General features: G+C 38.9%; 1 protein-coding gene across 6 annotated transcripts in view; it reads left to right on the top strand.

The window, feature by feature from the left end:
* DLG2 (discs, large homolog 2 (Drosophila)) overlaps positions 1-18,497 on the top strand; it is a 916,021-nt gene extending 897,524 nt beyond the window's left edge. For 5 of the 6 annotated variants that reach the window (XM_011996427.1, XM_011996426.1, XM_011996430.1 and 2 more), the window contains 6 exons: positions 600-650; positions 1,688-1,789; positions 4,054-4,226; positions 6,661-6,770; positions 11,381-11,472; positions 13,581-18,497. In XM_011996427.1, coding sequence (XP_011851817.1) covers positions 600-650; positions 1,688-1,789; positions 4,054-4,226; positions 6,661-6,770; positions 11,381-11,472; positions 13,581-13,687 — 635 coding nt within the window. In that variant the 3' untranslated portion in view covers positions 13,688-18,497. Of the gene's footprint in view, positions 1-599; positions 651-1,687; positions 1,790-4,053; positions 4,227-6,660; positions 6,771-11,380; positions 11,937-13,580 lie in introns of those variants that run through there. The other variant, XM_011996429.1, reaches the window with a different exon arrangement.
* The last annotated feature ends 248 nt before the right edge of the window (positions 18,498-18,745 follow it).

Raw genomic sequence — 18,745 nt, 5'->3', positions numbered from 1 at the left:
CATGGTTTAGCAGCAATTATAACCAATGATGTAGGACACTCCTCAATTTTTTATCTACATTAATTGACCCACAGCATTTTCCTGATGGATTAATATTAGAGTAAAACCCTGAGTGTCCTGATGAAGTTTTTATATCATAAATTAAATAAGCATATACTTGCTTTTGAACAGTGTGCTTCTTGGGGAAATAAAATAGAAGATGAAATAAAAGGTACAGCAATTCTGATTATGTAGCAGCCAACTATTGAACTGGACCCTTTCCTTGAACTAAATGGCTTCCTTTTAAGTAGTAATGCTTGGTGTAGAGGCCATGGCATTCCATTCTCAATGCCAGACAGAAATCAGTCTCACAGGTCATTGCCCTGCAGCAAATAGCTAGCGACCAGTTATTACTTAGAGTTATGACTGTGAAAATCTGATACTAAAATAGTGCTGAAGAGTTTTGCAAGGATGAAGGGATTTTTGAATGGCTCAAGGAGAAAGAGCAAGGAGAATTAACCCTGAGCTGTGTCTGTTTCCTGTGTTTCAGAGCAGGGCTTGTCTCTGTAATGTATGACTGATTGTTAGTTCACTGTGGTTTTCTTTTCTTCTCTTCTCAGGAGGACAAGAAGACCTCATTCTTTCCTATGAGCCCGTTACAAGGCAGGAAAGTAAGTTTCCCAGCACGCTTTCATTCCTGATTTCTGGGACATAAATAGGTGACATCATTGAAGGAGGGAAAGAGTGAAGGACTAAGGAAAATAAACTCTGCTTAATACTCCGTTGTCTTGAGACCGTACCCTTCTCTCTCTCTCTCTCTCTCTCTCTCTCTGTCTCTCTCTCTCTCTGTCTGTCTGTCTGTCTGTCTCTCTCACCCTATCACCAAACAAACAACTTCCCTGCTGAGTATGGGCAGTAATAGCTCCTAAGAGAAGGATGCAGCCCTCCAGATGAGTGGTCCTCAATGGGAAGGAGCACATTCAAATTACCTAAACAGCACTAGCTATGAGACTGGTGAATAAAGTCTCTGGAGAGACTGATGTCAGCTCAGTATTGAGAAGGCCTTTCTAGCAGATCTGCCTAAGACACAGGCTATCTGTAAGCTGCTGCTTTTTCCTGGAGGCATTCATACAGAGGCTAATTGCTATTGACAAGGATATTGCAGAGAGAAGTCAAGCATCAGATGGGGAGTTGTACCCCATGAACTTTCAGGTTCCTTCTAATCCCAGACACAAGGAAATCTAGACACCATATCAAAGTATAGAGAGTATTTTGATCTGGGGAAAAGAAATCATGAAAACATAAGATGTTATTACTACTAACAATTACTTTTTATAGTCATGTCTAAACAATAGCCGAACAGCTGATTTGGATTCTTTCTTCTCCCACTCAGTTGACTAAATTCAGTTGTTTTGACATTATGTAGGAAGAGCAAGAGAGTAAGCAAAACTCCTCCAAATGTTTCTTTTCATCGACAGATACTGCAGTTGCCTTTCCCTGCTAGTAGATTCCAGAAAGTAGGCACTGCCAACCTCCTGAGTGTTAAACATCCATTTCCCTGTGCAAGGCTGTATGAGTAATTTATCCAGTGAAGTAATGCCCTTAGCAGCTCTTACTGTCTGGCAGTTAAGAGTCACCCTTGCAGGACAGTTTTGCAGTTGTTTCCAAGTCTTTCTCTTTATCTCCATCTTCCTTTCCCATTCTGCAGTAAACTATACCCGGCCGGTGATTATCCTGGGGCCCATGAAGGATCGGATCAATGACGACTTGATATCTGAATTCCCTGATAAATTTGGCTCCTGTGTGCCTCGTAAGTGTCATTTTTCTTTCCTCTAGGGGGAAAAAAAAAAGAGCTTGGATTATTTATGAGATGGTAAAACGTAATTCCTTTCCTCCAGTAGTCTCTCCAGTAATTCAAATACCAACCATTTCCGATTAGCTGAGTGCCTTATTTAATTTCTTTGCCTAACACTTTTCATTTATGCTGCTGTGTGTCATTCTGTATTTAATAAAAATAATAATGTTTTCTCCAAACTGATTGTAGCCCCTTAAAAGGCAGGATGAATCTTTGTGGCCCCCCAACCATTTAAAACAGCATAGGATTTATGATAGGCATCAGTATGTTTTTATAGATTGATTGAAATGCCACTGAAACATTATTTTTTATAGGACAGAAGAGATCGGAAACAAAGCCATATATTAAAATCCTCTCAGGATGACTTAGGGCCGTATGTCAATCCCAAAACCCAACAGGCTTTCCCATGTTGACAGTCCCAGGTTTAGGGAGGATGAAGACAAGAAGATATATAACACTTCAATTTGACCTCTAGGCCATTACAGACTTTAAACTACTTTCTTCTCATTACAGATAATCATCAGGCTTCCTGGGCCCTCTGATTGTAGCCTTATTAGATTCTAACTGCTCTGCCTTCCCTCCTCCCAACCCCCTACCATACTTTCTCCACTCATTCATCCCATCTATACCCTGACTCTGTCACACAGAAATGTATGCAGACCTTCTATGTATGTAGATAGGTCCATCAGGAAATTTTAATTTATTAGATAATGGAGCTCTTACATCTGATACCAACAGATATTTCTCTTCCATTCTACATATTTTAACACTTATGCTTTCAAGTGTCTCTAACATTCCAGTACTGCAAATTTTGCATGAGATACATAAGAATAGCAGGAATTGTATGTGTCCAGTACATGGCCAAAAGACTAGGATGATTGCTGTATCTCATGAAACAATTCCCAGCAAGGGCTCTGGGAAGAGATCCTGCCATAGAACATATCCTGAGAAAGTCTTCAGATAGGAAGGAGCAAATGAAACTCCAGGTCATTTACAGCAGCTTCCAGCTTGCTCTTCCACTTTTGAGAGAAAGAAAACAGAAAGTACTTAAGCATTCTTTCCACTTTTCCTTTCACCTTGTATATTCCTTCTCTTTTTTTAAATTAATAGAACCATTTTATGATAGTCAATATGTGTTCATTGTACAAAACTTGGAAAATGCTAAAAAGGAAGTTAAACAAGAAAATTAAAAGTACACAAAATCCCACACAATACCCAGAGATAACATCATTATTAATATTTGTGTACATTTCCATCTATTTTTTCTTTATACGCATGCATTTTTCCCTGTGATTGAGTATTTTTTGCTTATTTAAAATTTTATGTAACTATTTCAAATGCATACTATATCACAACTAATCATTCTTTATGAACATTTTGGTTTTTTCCTATTTTTCACTATTATGAATTATAATGAAAATACCATTGTAATTGTGTTATAATTATTACTTATAAAATAATATAATGAATATCTTTAAGGATAAATCTGTATCTGAAGTTTTGATCATTTTTATAAACATATTTCTAGGAAAAAAACAAGTGAGTTGAAGATTTAAAATATTTTAACAGCTTTTATTCATTTTGCTGGGTTGCTTTCCCCTTCTTTTCTTACCGAAAAATGTAGGTCAAATGGTTAGACTTCCTGGTTTTTAGTCCTATGTTAACTGCAATTATCTTATTTTACATATGTTGAGGTCTGAATTTTATGTTCCTTTATAGAATATTAAGTTTTTGTTCTGGCAGGTGATAATTTACTGACATATCAGCTTCTTCCATTTGTGATACGGTTTTCACTTTGTGAAGATGGGTGTAGAGTAAGTCTAGAGTAACCTTTTAAAATGTGGCCTTTCTGGGATCTCCATGGGTTCTGACTGAACTCCGGTGTCTTCTAGCAGTGAGTGATGTCTAAACTGTCCATTTGGAAATGGCCTCTAGGCAGAGAGGTGGGGTGAATGCTCTCTCATATGTTTCTCTTTTCTCAAAGATTACAGCCCTGTACTTCCTGTTGTCTGATGCCTGAAAACAGTTATTTCATGTATTTTGTCCAGTTTTTTAGTTGCTCATGGTGGGAGGGTAAGAGTAGTACCTGTTACTATGTCATCGTTCTTCATACTACATATTTCTACATATCAATGTTGAGGATGTGGTGGAGAATATAGGTGTAAAGCAAGTTTATGGTATAAATGCACCTTAATTTTATTATTTTTTGTTTTCTAAAGATACTACAAGGCCAAAGCGAGACTACGAGGTGGATGGCAGAGACTATCACTTTGTCATTTCCAGAGAACAAATGGAGAAAGATATTCAAGAGCACAAGTTTATAGAAGCCGGCCAGTACAATGACAATTTATATGGAACCAGTGTGCAGTCTGTGAGATTTGTAGCAGAAAGAGTATGTTCACCAATCTTCTTACACCTCCCCTGAAGAAGGTTTCTAGGTTGCAAACTGCATTTTTTTTGGTCATTACTCTTTCTTGATTGCAATTGTAAATTTTGATTAAATAATTTAAGACATTCAAGCAGAGAATCACCTTAGAGCAATGTCATTAATCTTTGTTCTAATTTCAACAAAGTGTTCTCACTGACTGGAAAAAGTAGGAAGGGGGTTGGGGGGATATCTATAAACCTAAAGGCAATTAACAGCTTGAAGTTTATGAGGATTCGCTTTGTCTTTGACTCACTATCTGAGGCCCCAATAAACAACCTAGATTTTATTAAGGCAGGTTTACTACTTTTGTTGTAAACCAAGGGGATAGCGTTCCTGAATTCTTTTGTTAGAGGAAGTTATTTTTTTTCTCTCTCTCTCTGAAAACTTGGCATCCTCATGGTGGAAGAGAAGATAGATGAGAAGGGCTGCCCAGCCCGTTGCTCAAAGAAGTTCTAGCTTAGAGGAGGTGTAGATGCTGTAATTCTCTTCTTGCTGGTAACTTCACAGGCATGGAAAAGAGAAGAATGTTCAGGAGAGGGTAGGATAGGAAGGCACCTGGGTGTGGCTATACAATCTGCCTACAGAGGGATCCTATCTCCTGTGAACACAGAGAACCAATATCATAGGAGAAGGTATTTGTTGGATTGATTTGATTTGCCATGACATTTTTCAGTGGACTGCTAAAGAATTAAACAAGTAATTTTGATGTCTATCTAAGAATACACTAAGAAGTTGCATCTATTTTCTTTCCTCCCTCTCAAAAGTTCAGTTCTATCAACTATATAAATACTGGTTCTAGTCAAACTGTCCTGGATAATTGCACCTATTTTCCTCTTTGTTCATGTTAACTTGAAATGTTCTGACTGGTGAATAGTCATCCAGCATTTAGACATGTTACATGGCTGCTGCACTTCACAGATAGAAAACTTGAAATCTATTACCTAAGTAATAACAGCTTGAACCATCTTAGTGGGTTTCTCATATAAGAAGAGTTCAAGTATTCACTGGACTGTATTCATTTTCATGTGAACATTATAGATGAGATTTTAGCCCTTATTATTGATTTAGGATTGTTCCTATCTGCATAAAGTACCTTTTTTCTCTTCTTGCATAAAGTTATTCTAGCCTCAGGGTAATGAGGACATTTCTCTCCAGGAGGTAGAATATGATGTGGCAAATGTATCTGCATTTCCAGAAATGCTTTATAAAGCAGCTCCTTGCTCTGGGCACTCATTGCGGTGGAAGCCAAGTTAAATGAGGTGTGCTATAATGTAATAGCATTTTTATTTGTTAACCAACAAGAAATTTACATACCTCATGCAAGCCTTTCTCTCTTGGCATTTAACTAGCATTTAATTTATTTATATATATATATATGTTTGTTTTTTGTTTTTGTGTTTTTTTGAGATGGAGTTTCACTCTTATTGCCCAGGCTGGAATGCAATGGTGCAGTCTCGGCTCACTGTAACTTCCGCCTCCTGGGTTCAAGTGATTCTCCTGCCTCAGCCTCCTAAGTAGCTGGGATTACAGGTGCCCACCACCATGCCTGGCTAATTTTTTGTATTTTTAGTGGAGACAGGGTTTCACCATTTTGGTCAGGCTGGTCTCGAACTCCTGATCTCAGGTGATCCACCCTCCTCGGCCTCCCAAAGTGCTAAGACTACAGGCATGAGCCACTGTGCCCAGCCAACCATATATTTAAGTTAACTAACCATTTTTGTGTCTGTCCTCCACTAGATTGAGCACATTGCAGACAGGATACATACAAGTGCTTGGGAAAATTCACATTATTCTCAATCTTCCACATTGAATGTTGGGCAGGGTGAGACAATGAAGTGTCTATTTTTTCCAACCAACAATTCTGTTAGTGCTCAAGACTTGGGTTTGCATGCTCCTAGCACTAGATTATTCAGCAAGTTAGTTAGTGTGAGTCTTCTATAAAATGCAGCTGATAATACCTACCTCAGAGATTTGGGGATTTCTTCTTGACAATTGTCTTCAGAGATGGTTATTAAACTTTGTAAGAATAGACTCAGTCACATAACATATGGCTGCATGTCATCTTTGTGTGTTACATCAGGTATTTACCTGAGAGAACACATGTAAAATGTCTAGTCCAGTGGCAGACACTTTGTAAGGGGCTAGTTAGTATTAGTTATTTTAAATACTCAATGATCAATTTTTATTTACTATATATCAATTTACTATGTATTGATTTTTACTATATATCAATTTACTGTGTATCAATTTTTATTTACTCTTTGCAGTGATCTTTTTCTGACTTTAGAAATCCAGCATCCCCTACCTTCCTCTAAAACCTACATACATTAGTTTCCTTTTGTTGGATTATGGCCATGTTTTCTATATTAACTTCACATTTTTCTTCTCTTTCTACCAGGGCAAACACTGTATACTTGATGTATCAGGAAATGCTATCAAGCGGTTACAAGTTGCCCAGCTCTATCCCATTGCCATCTTCATAAAACCCAGGTCTCTGGAACCTCTTATGTGAGTAGAGGGCATTGGAGGCCTTCATCCAACTAACTCCCTGTTCCATATTATACTGCAAATTACTAACAGGACTTTGCTGGGAATTCTTACAAATGGGAAATGCCATTGTTGATTTTTCAGCATTCTCTTTTTTTAAAGATACATCAAAGTTTTTTAAACCACTAGAAACATAATGTCAGTGATTTCTTTTTTTCACGCCCCTCATTTTAACAATAATGGTAATTCCTTAAAACATTTTCAGTAATGTTTCCTGATTTTTATTATTTTACTTCACAGGTTGTTTTGTTTGTTAGTTTTTGCGGTTTTGTTGTTGTTGTTGTTTTGAGGATAGCTTGGCTTGGTTTGATTTTTTTGGTTTGCTTTTGTTTTCCAAATGATAGAAAGCAATCATTTTTTAATTGTCTCATACTTCTGAGGCAGGTCCATAAGTAAATCTTTTTAAATATGTAGATTTTTTATAGAGAGAGCAGAAAACATTTGAGACTTTTTTCATTGGCATTTTCCTTGGTTCCATAATAGAATTCTAATGTTCCTTAATTAAAACTTTACACACGTAGAACATTGTTCTTAATAGAGTTTTCTTAGTGGCATGGCAGTAAAACATATGTAACTTAAGCCAGTAGCTTCATACCTGTGCACTCAGGGTTTTTTCTTGTTTTTCTTGTTTTTTGTGTTTTTTTCTCCAAAGGACTTGTGAAATAACTTCTTTCAAAAATCATTAAACAAAGTAGGCAGACATTCACGATCTGACTGTAAAGTTAGTATAGGCAACTCCCATTCACAAAGGTGAAGCTAAGAAGGGGCTACCAGCAGGGACCTGAAAATTGATCAGGCAAGATTTGGTTCTTTGCTTTGCCACTGATCAGTTAAGTAACCTTGGGCAAATTGTTTGACCTTTCTAAGATTTAGCTCCTCACCTCTAAACGAGGCACACTAATAAATACCTCATAGAGCTAGTATAAAGGTTAAATGACAAGGTTAGGAGTTTAGTAAAGCTGTTCATATAGTCTTTGGCGTACGGTAAGTACTCAATACATAATACCCATTATTATTATAAAAGATATAAAATTACTTCATTATAAAGGAATAAAACTATTTTATCATTATAGAACATATAAACAGCACCTCTTCCATGACAGTGCAAGAGATAATGCCAATGTGTCTGTCATAAGGGCCTTGATCAAATATTGCCTTCGTCTAGGCCTCAAGACCATAGTGTTTGACAGAGTTCAGGAGTGAACCACAGAGTACTGGAAAACAATGTTTATGGAAAGACTGAAGAAATGGAAATTGTTTAATCCCAGCGGTGAAAGCAATTGCTTGCAGAGGATATTAGCTAACTGTTCTGTGTGTCCTCTGAAGACAAAGAAGCCAAGCAAACTGCAGCAGCTGGAATGGCAGCCTGAGAGAATTAAGTTAAATACGTAGTTGAGCTCTGGGGAAATTGCCAGAGATGTGTCTTGAAAGCCGAATATAGTCCCATAAACAAAAAATGGACAAGGATTCTTACCAGGATAAAAAAAATAAGATCGGGAGGTCACTGACAGTACCTTCAGCCCCATGAATTTAGGTATTAAATTATAATATAAAGAGTTTTTCCCATGGCTGGCACGTGGAAAAATATGTACTAATGATAAAATAATGATTCTTAATATTATCATCCCCAACACGTATTAAATTTTTCCTTATATAGGATACTGTGTCGGGCATAGAACAAAGTGAATTAAGCAAGTACAAATTTCATAATGTAAAATTGATTTATAATCTGTAAAGAGTCTCATAAATATAAGTAATGCTAACATTAATAAGAGAAGAAAAATAGTCCTTACCTCCTGGGAACAGCCATCTTAAAGGCCTGTTTCAGATATAGAAAAATAAATCTTCATATTTTAAACACTTAGTGGGATAAATGGCTTCCCAGGGGAGTGAGGCCTGAGGGAACGACAGCAGTGGCACATTTGGTCCAGTGCGATATTCGGAGACAGTCCCATCTGGCACTCCATAGGAGAAGGTCTACTGCCTTCCACAACTATGAGATGACTTATTTTAGTTATGCCTTAGGGCACTGTCACAGCCACTTATCACCAAGGAAAGTTAAACATACTAAAGGCTGGATTTCACAATGAGGACAGTGAATCTGACATAATTTGCTGCAGCCATATTCATGGGTCTTAAGCGCAGTGATGGTGACATTCAGACCAATGCAATCTAACTATTAAATGTTGGATGTTTACTTTACAGTTCACTCTTTTCCAAGGCTTTTACTCCAGCAGCAGAGCTGCCATGAATTGCCCATTCCCCAGGGAGGAGTGAATGCTAGGTCAGCCAGAACAAAAGCATGGCAGCTGTCACATTTACGCATTGATACATCATCACACACATTATTTCTCAAGTGCATCATCCACATCAAATCACAGAGCTTATTAGCACATACATAGCTGACTTTTCAGAGGAGCATAAAATCAAGGATGTGTATGAAAGGGATGTTCTTTTTATATTGTGCCACCATCTGACTTCTGTTCCCTTCCCACGTGGCAATGTCTCTTCACCCTGTCACTTCCGGTCTGCTTTTACCTTCCTGCTCCCATGATGCTCTGTGTTTACTTCTGTCTTCAACTATCTTATAATTATGTTTATTTATCTAGCTCCCCATTTGTTCATTCATTCATTCATTTACTCACTTATTCATTCAACAAATAAGTGTTGAGTCAGACTCCATGCCACATGCTGACAAACAAGCCATAGTCTTCACCCTCAAAGAATTACTGATCAGTCAAGGAGACAAAATAAATTCACAGGTTAGAGGATAAAAACCTAAACTAAGTTATTGCTATAATCAGTAAAAAGGTAATTCAGAGAAGATGGAATTTTTGGCAGTCAAGTCGAAGAAGATCCAGAACTACATGATTTCTTTTTTTGAGACAGGGTCTCGCCGTATTGCCCAGGCTGGAGTATAGTGGTGCCATCATGGCTCACTGCAGTCATGACCTCGTGGGTTCAAGCCATGTTCCCTCCTCAGCCTCCCAAGTAGCTGGGACTAAAGGCATGTGCCACCATGCCCAGCTAATGTTTGTATTTTTTGCAGAGACAGGGTTTCAGCATGTTGTCCAAGCTGTTCTTGAACTCCTGAGCTCAAGTAATCCACCTGGCTCAGCCTCCCAAGGTGTTGGGATTATAGATGTGAGCCATTGTACCTGGCCCACGTGATTTCTTGACATCTGGAGCAAATATCTTTCTCTGAAGGGCAGCCCTTGGTTTAGCCCAGCATCTTCTCCACCCACAAGTAACATCCATTCACAGCATGTAGGGCTGAGACTGTTTGGAAGAAAAATTATACATACTCCCCCTCAGGACAAGATGAGTTTAGCAACAAGAGTTCAGGAAATTCCCATTTCTTTATATTTTAGACATTAATGTCTAACATCAATATTTTGTTTTTTTCCAAATAAGCCTCTTTTGAAAGATATCAAGTCTTTGTATAGTAGGAAGTCTAACTAAAAATTGGTTTAAAAAACCAAAACCTTGAGTTCTTACCCCAGATTACTATTTGTTAAATACACAGTCTTAAGCATGTCCCTTCTTGCCTCCGTTACTTGCTCTGGAAAGGAATTGACTAAGGCCAGATGTTCCAGACCCAGATCTCTGGCTTCTTAAGCAGCGTGCAAGACAGTAGTGATTTCAGAAATTCTACGTGCACCTGTGATGCATCCTGATCAGCCAAGCAGATTGCATTTGACTGGACTCTTTTTTTTTAAATACCTGGAAGACCTGGAAAGATAAAGCTACCAGTAGTTAAGAATCAATAGATTAGGTTTTAGAGAGAATTCAAGAATTTTTCATTTCTCTCCCACCTTGATTTATCCTTGAGACTTTTTAAAAATTTTATATATAATAGTTGTACATATGTTTGGAGTATATGTCATATTTTAATACCTGTATACAATGTGTAATGATCAAATCAGGGTAATTGGAATATCCACCACTGGAAATGTTTTGGGAACATTACAGTTCTTCTCTTCTAGTTATTTTGAAATATTCCTCTAACTGCATTTTATACCCCTTAACTAGCTTCTCTTCATCTCCCCTCCTGCCTTCCCTTCCCAGTCTCTGATAACTACCATTCTACTCTCCCACATTTCAGAGAGTCCGACATACACTAGGACAAACTCCAAGAAAGGGTGACCAGGAAAGTTCAGATTTAGAAATCACATCAAATGAGGGGATAGATGAAGCAATAGGACAGTTTATTCTGAAGAAGTAGAAGCCTCAAGACACACTTAAACACTTTACTGAAATATCCTAGGGCCTACCACGGTGGATATTAGGTCCCTGCAGAACAGGGACCAGTGACTGCAAATCATAAGGAGGCATATTTGGCTTTAATCCAATGTGGGAGCAAGAGACTGCCCTTTGAGAGAATGAGCTTTCTGGCCGGGAGTCCTTGTTGCTGAAATTATTCCAGCGCAGAGGAGTCCTGAATGAAGACTAAAAAGCTGTTGCTAAGATTACACTATGCTTTCTGCAGGATTTATTTTTGCCATATATTTTAATTTTTTAGGATTTGGAATATTCCCTTTATGTTCTAATACAAATCCTCATTTTCCCAGGGAGATGAATAAGCGTCTAACAGAGGAACAAGCCAAGAAAACCTATGATCGAGCAATTAAGCTAGAACAAGAATTTGGAGAATATTTTACAGGTAAGTTCACTTTTACCCTGGTAGTGTGAGAAAGGGGATAAATTGTCTGACATCTGGCATAGAGAGGGCTCTGGGCCTGGTGTACTTGTGCCCTAAAACCTTCCTGTTGAGAATCCCTAATATCTGTTTCATTCACAAGGAGCCTCCCTCTGCTTCACCCATTTTAACGCAAAGCCCTGGGCTCTCCTGAGAGTTCAGCTGCAGCCAGCTCCCACGTTCCCACCAGCCCTACCCAAAACCATGGGCAGCGGATGCCCCTGAGCTGTCTCCTACCATGAAAAGGATTTTAGGCATTGCTACCTCATTAAACTATGTCCCCGATATCATCAGAAAACTTGAAAAACAAAATTTTAGGGCTCAAAATGGTCAGTGTCCAAAGCAGTTACTCTTGAGAAACCTGGAGGCCTCGGTTCCCTGCTCCATGAGCTGTCGTCAGTGTCCCCATCACCGATCAGCAGCACGTGAACAAGATGCTTGAAACTCTTCCTCATGTTTTAGTTCACTGTGTCATGTCTCAACCAAAAACGGTTTTTATTTTCTTTTTAAATGTTTCCGTGGAAACATGAAGTTAGGGGAATAGAGGTTTTTATTCTCCTGGATGGCCTGAGTTCTGAGTTCTCTATTCCTATATACTTTCATAGAACACTGAGTAATCAGACTTTGTGAAATTTGCCTTACACCTGGTTCCCAGTGTTTTAAAAACAAGAACTTTCGAGCTGGGCACAGTGGCTCCCTCCTGTAATCCCAGCACTTTGGGAGGCAGAGGCAGGTGGATCGCCTGAGGTCAGGAGTTCGAGACCAGCCTGGCCAATGTAGTGAAACCCCATTTCTACTAAAAATAAAAAAACTGGCTCGGTGTGGTGGCGGGTACCTGTAATCCCAGCTACTAGGGAGGCTGAGGCAGGAGAATTGCTTGAACCTGGGAGGCAGAGGTTGCAGTGAGCCGAGATTGTGCTACTGCACTCCAGCCTGGACGACAAGAGTGAAATTCTATCTCAAAAAATAAAAAATAAATAAATAAATAAAACCCAAGAACTTTCTTCCTGGATTACCATATGTGAAGTTAGATGTTTTATTTTTTACCTCATTCAGAATATAGAAAGTGTCAATGTCTTAGCAGTTTGTAAATATCTTGAATCAGGTAATATTAAGTAATCTTTCTGTCAATAACCAAGATATGAGCTATGTTTCATCCTAAAAGAACATCCAGGTAGGAAAAACAATCAAAACAGTGTACATTTTGACAGTGGTTTATATTTGGTATACAATACAATAATTAATATATTCTGAGGATTGTTTTTAAATGTCTAAATCATCTTTCAGTAGTAATTTATTTTTAAGACATAGTGTCATATGAATAATATTGATGTGTTTTGGAAATCTTTCTACAAGATAGTTTTGTTCAAATGAGACAACAAAATGTACTAAAATCCACTCCAAGTGACTTAGTGTCTTAGGAAATACACAACTGATCAGTTTGTTTATATTTCTTCCTATTTATGTTCCTTATAAATAGTGGACTGACGGTATTCTCGATATGAATAGCCCTGTATGGTAAAATCTCAATTTACCAGAGATTTTGGGAATGATTGGGTTTTCCTATTAAGGGCTTTGAAGGTTGGGAGGTTAACTAAACTTCCTTCTAAAATCTTTATTATTTCCTCGGTGTCTACAATATCTGAATTTCTGCTGCTGCCAAAGTAAGTAAATATAGACACTGTAAGGCCAGTTTTCTTTTCTAAATAGGGAGCTCTCAGTCTGAAAATTGATCAGTGCCTAGCTCAGTGCCTGGCTCAGAGTAGGCACCCATAAAATATTGGTTAAATAGATGAGTGATTCATTGTCCAGGACTACAGACAGACATGTAGAAAGTGCAAAGACTGTGATGCATTTGTTACTGATCCAGGATATCCATTGAAAGCATTTTTAAAAATCATGAATGTAACTTTGCTAATGTGAATTCTCTGCTTTTTCTTGCTAATGAAAAATGATATGAAGCTTCCTGATGAGTTGTCTGCTACTGATTTGAGCCTCCAATGTGTGAGTGATGATTGTTCTTCACCATCCGGGAAATGATTTCTAATTCTGGATGTTTGCTTTTGTTATAGCTATTGTCCAAGGAGATACTTTAGAAGATATATATAACCAATGCAAGCTTGTTATTGAAGAGCAATCTGGGCCTTTCATCTGGATTCCCTCAAAGGAAAAGTTATAAATTAGCTACTGCGCCTCTGACAACGACAGAAGAGCATTTAGAAGAACAAAATATATATAACATACTACTTGGAGGCTTTTATGTTTTTGTTGCATTTATGTTTTTGCAGTCAATGTGAATTCTTATGAATGTACAACACAAACTGTATGAAGCCATGAAGGAAACAGAGGGGCCAAAGGGTGGGACAGAAAAGACATTGCAGTATGAAGGAAGGCTTTGGTTTGCTCAAAGTGCCAGGTGTAGGGATGAACCTCTGACGGGCTTTCTGCCCAAGAGATGAGAGCCTCCTCACCCCAGCTGATGTCCAGAGCTGATTTAGCTGCAGAGCTCTCTGTGTCTTTTGCTTTAAAGAAAAATTGCCAGCACTCGAACCTCACCAACCTTCCCATTACCCACATCTGTAATTGGTACACTTCGAATTTTATAACTATGCACATCTTTTGATTTCTTAACAAGCAAATGAAAGAAAGAAGGAAAAAAGAAAGGAGTCCCTTTGGAGACGACATACTATCAGGGAAGGATAAGTGTGTAGTTTTTTGACTGGCATCTGCAAAGACAAGCATTTCATAAAATTTGCAAGTGTATGGAGGACTAACCTCACTGACAGGAGGGGATTCCACCTGGAATTAGCTTTATGATTGTTGATTGCCTATTTTGCCATTTATAGACTGAAAGAAGGCACTAAAGATGAGAATAATTTATACAATAAAAATATATTAAATGTATAGAAACAAATTTCTATAGGTTAAAAAAGTTTTGTGAAATATTTTGTAAAGACTAATATTGAAAGACTAAATGTATGCAACATCAGCAGATGATCAAATTCAAGAACTGAAAGTTGCACTCTCCCTTTTGTTGCCAATGATCCATTAAGAGCATCTGAGTTCCTTTCAAGTCTGACAAAGACTTCTTCCTCACTCACCTCCCTTCCACATTAGTGATACACTCTCATGGAGCACATCCCTTAATGAGTTGCCCTTATGGATATTTTTGGAAAACATTTGGTTAATGCATTTTTTTTATGCTGATGGCTTTTCAGAGACAAACTTATGCAAATGATCTAAAGGGAAGTTTTTGCTTTTCTCTAGTTAAATAACCTGAGCCTGCCATGCAAATAGTTGAATAACTTTGTTCCTAGTTACTAACATACAATTCTTAAAGGACCATTTAGCATTTTGGCCAACAATGAGTAATTAGGATTAGTACTTTTTTGTTTTACAGAGTAACTGAGAGTTTTGTAACATCCAGAGATGGTATTAGAGCCAACGGGAGATCTGTTCCTAGATGCACTATTTCTTTGAGGAAGAGAGAGAAGAGAAGTGTCTGGTTGGGGGTGAGGGGTGCAGACTTTTTTGTTTCTATGTACAGGGCAAAGAGATAGAGTCACAAGGAAAGACAATTAATGACTTTGAGCTCAACCAATTGAACTGCCTTTCTTGGAGCTGCACCTGGACCAAGTTTATTTTTTAACAATTATAATAATGATGATTTTAAAAAAGAAACCTCCCAAAGCCTATAAACTGAACTAGAAGAGTTAGTTTCCCACTTTAGAGTGGATGGCAACATCAGCATTGCTTTTGCCCATGGTGTTTAGAGAGAGACTTTTCAGTGATAATAACCACTCTACTCTGGGTTCTGTGCATGCCCAGACTAAGCCCCATCGCCTTATTTCTGGGGTACATCCAGACCTGGCAGGGATTCTGCCACACTGTGCAGCAAACCAGCATGTAGGCTGGGTAGGAGAGCAAGAGATAGAGCCATCAGTGTGATGGGGCTTCTTCACAGTAAGAACATCAGAGCTTAGAATGAGAGTCTCTTTCCAAAAACAGGCATTGTTCATCTTACACTAAACATCATTGTCTGCCTGGCTGCAGTCAGCAAAACAAACACAGAAATGCAAAATTATGCATCTTCCCATAGTCTTGAGGCTTCCTTTGCCAATGGAAGGGCTAGCAATGCATTTTCCCTCTCATGAAAGTTAAATTTCCAGAGACTTCCTTAGATTGCTCAAAATGTTAAAGATATGTCCATGTCTGCAATTCGCCAGTTTCAGGTCAAGGCCTACTTTCATCAATATTGCTCCCAGAAGTTTTCTGCCACCAGAATGCCATTCCTGATCCCAGCTCTATTTTTAGGCCACCATGATAACTTCTTTGGTTTCTCAACTGAGCATGCAACCATTTATTTAAAAGACTGTCATTAATGAGTAGATGTTTTTGCGGGTCGTGTGATGTGCTTTCATTTACTAGTATTGCTGTGGCTGAGTACAATCAAATTGAACCACCAACCCTTGGTTTTGTAGTAATATAACTATTTATTTTCCTAGTGTAGATGCTTTCAGATTAGAATTGGCATTTGCACTGATTTTTTATGTAGATTTATATAATTATATAGATACATATATATTTGCTTGAAGAATCACCAAGCAAATTGGTGAGAGGGTCTTTTCCTATAGAATTTACACCTCCATTTGTTGTGTTGTCTTGCACTTCCCAACGTTGATGTCTCTATGGCTCCAATGAACTGGTGTATTTTGCAGCAAATCTGATGACTTGTATGGAAATGGCATGAAAGTTACCCAGATTACATCTGGTGCAAATGCACTCGGAGCCTGGGGCCAGACTGGTGCTAACACTGCAAACTTTGTCCAGAGCTCTCTCCAACCTGAAGGCTTGCTGGGGGTGCAATGTCACCTTCACACATGCTGGGCCCTTTCAGAAAAGTGCCAGATCGTGTAACTGGTGCTATTTTTCATGCTCTGGTACAATGTGTAGCACCACGGGGCTCTCAGCTTTACCAAAATCAAAATTCCATTTGTCAGCTAAGTGCAGAGGCATTCATTTTTTGCTCTCCTCCCACAGAATTGTTGGCCATTTATTTGCAGGCCTTTTGCGGGATTTCTTGGCCGTTTATTTGCAGGCCTTTTCTCCCAGCCCCAAATTCTTGGGTTGGCTCTGTCTGCTTAAAGAGCCTGTCTTCACAAAGCCGCACTCGGGTGCCTCTGTGCGCTGTCTTAGATCCTACTGCCAGCCCTTCAGGACTCCGAGCCAGGAAAGAACTCTCCAACCTCTGGCTCGAGACTCTGGTTTTTTTCCTCATTCTTTTCCTTGCTCTCCTCCTTCTTCTATTTCTGACTAATTCCATCTCTCTCTTTTGTTTTTTTTTTGTTCCTCTCCTTTTCCTATTCTTCCTTCCCACCATCTCTGAGTTGTTGACTTTCTCCTATAATCCTTCTCTATTCCTTTTCTCTTTTTGTCCACCTCTCCTTCAGTCTCTGTTTCTTTCCCCTTCTTATTCCTCTTCTGTCCTTTCTCCTCTCCTCGCATCTCTGATCATCTTCTCCCGCACATCCCTGTATTGATTTTTCTGTCCTCTAAAGGGCTCATGGCTGATTCAGACAGCAAGTCCGTGCACTGGACTAATGACACAAATACTTTAGGTCGCCGTTTCACCTACTCAGCCCAGAAAGCAAAGCTGAGCGTGAGGCCCTGACCTGGAGCCTGCTCCAGCCCGCCTCCCGGATCCAGCCTGCACCGTTGCCCTGGCAGCGATGATGCATGTGCTGTGGGCCCTGCCGGCGCCTGAGTGCCTCTGCCTGAACGCTGCTCCTAAGCGAGCCCACTCCCAGCACTACCGCATGGCTCTGAGGACACTTCCTTTCAATAAAGGCAGACTCTGGCCCCAATTATTCTGACAGCAAACCTCTTCCTCCTCATTGAAGCCATGCCATCACCTTGGTTTGGAGAGAGACATTTTTTTCCCATTCATAAGCTTTCTTTTTCCCATTTTCATGTGAAGCCCCTTCTGCTTTTCAGCTGGTGATTGCTCTGGTGAGACTGAATGGACTTGCTGGTGAAATGAAATCTCTTCTTTCCTGTCTTGGTCCTGCCTAAATTCCTACAAATATATTTAAGTCAAGGACTCAGGCTAATTCCTAAGTTGATCACATTAATTTGTCACTCCTAGGGGGAAAAAGATCAATTCCCTTGAAGCATGTGGAGTACCTCCTGTGACAGCTGACTTGCCAGGGGACTCCCTACAGAATTCTGTGATATACATTTTACTTCTGTGTATGTATGGTATATATGGTATGTATACCATGTACACACATGTTACATTGAGTATGAATGACTGTGGTTGGAAACCCACACACACACTCAAGTCTGTAAATATCCTTCCTCACTGAAACCTGTGCTTTGGAAATCATTTCTTGTACAGCTGTGCAGTTTCTTGTAACAGCTGAGGACAAAGCTAAGGCAGGCGGACAATTTAGACAAAGATCATCTAAAGAGTACAGTATCTCCCTAGCAACTCATGAGGACAGACAACCAAGTGCAAGGTTGACTCCCAATGGGATGGCAGACTTTTCTTCTCTCCTTTTTGAGTTTGTGTTTCCTAAGTGTTTCTTAACTTCTGAGTGCACCAGGCTGTACCCGTTAGATCCTTTCAATATGACAGTTTTGTGCTTCTCTCTGACAGGATGTTTCTCCATCGAGCTGTAGTGCAGGATGGGAGGGAGGTGGGAATACTCCTTGCCTGGGCTGGAGTTTACAGAGACACTGCACAGCTTACACTCCTGTTAAGTGTAAATATTCAACACTTCCATTCCATTTGTGTAAAAAATAAAGCACACACGATTATAAAATCAAGATGTATATTTCATACTCAGTGTGTCTGTGCATATTTATTGCGTTTCTAGTTGTCAGCGGTGGGTGGCCCCATTGTAAAAATGCCTGATAGAGTGTTTATAAACGTGTCATGGTTTTATTATAAGATATAAACATTAAAACATTTTATACTTTATAGCAAATGATTTTCTCCCAAAGCATAATTTGTCTTATTTCATAAGGAATAGAATTATTCATGTCTATTTTTATCAATTTTGTCTCTGATTCCAGAGCTAAAATGCAATGAGGATGGGTATGCCCTGAGTAGTACTGGCACTGCTGAGAGGAAGTGAAAGTGCTGTTTTTGCATATAAGTATTTGGTTACCATCTTGCCTGCTTTTAATCAGGATTTTTCCAAAAGTGAACAACGTATTAAAAGATAGATTTTTA

This window comes from Mandrillus leucophaeus, unplaced genomic scaffold (genome assembly GCF_000951045.1).
Source record: "Mandrillus leucophaeus isolate KB7577 unplaced genomic scaffold, Mleu.le_1.0 Scaffold512, whole genome shotgun sequence".
Classification (NCBI taxonomy): Eukaryota; Metazoa; Chordata; class Mammalia; order Primates; family Cercopithecidae; genus Mandrillus; species Mandrillus leucophaeus.
The sequence above is the reverse complement of the archived record's forward strand: the minus strand, read 5'-3'. Positions and strand labels throughout refer to the sequence as shown.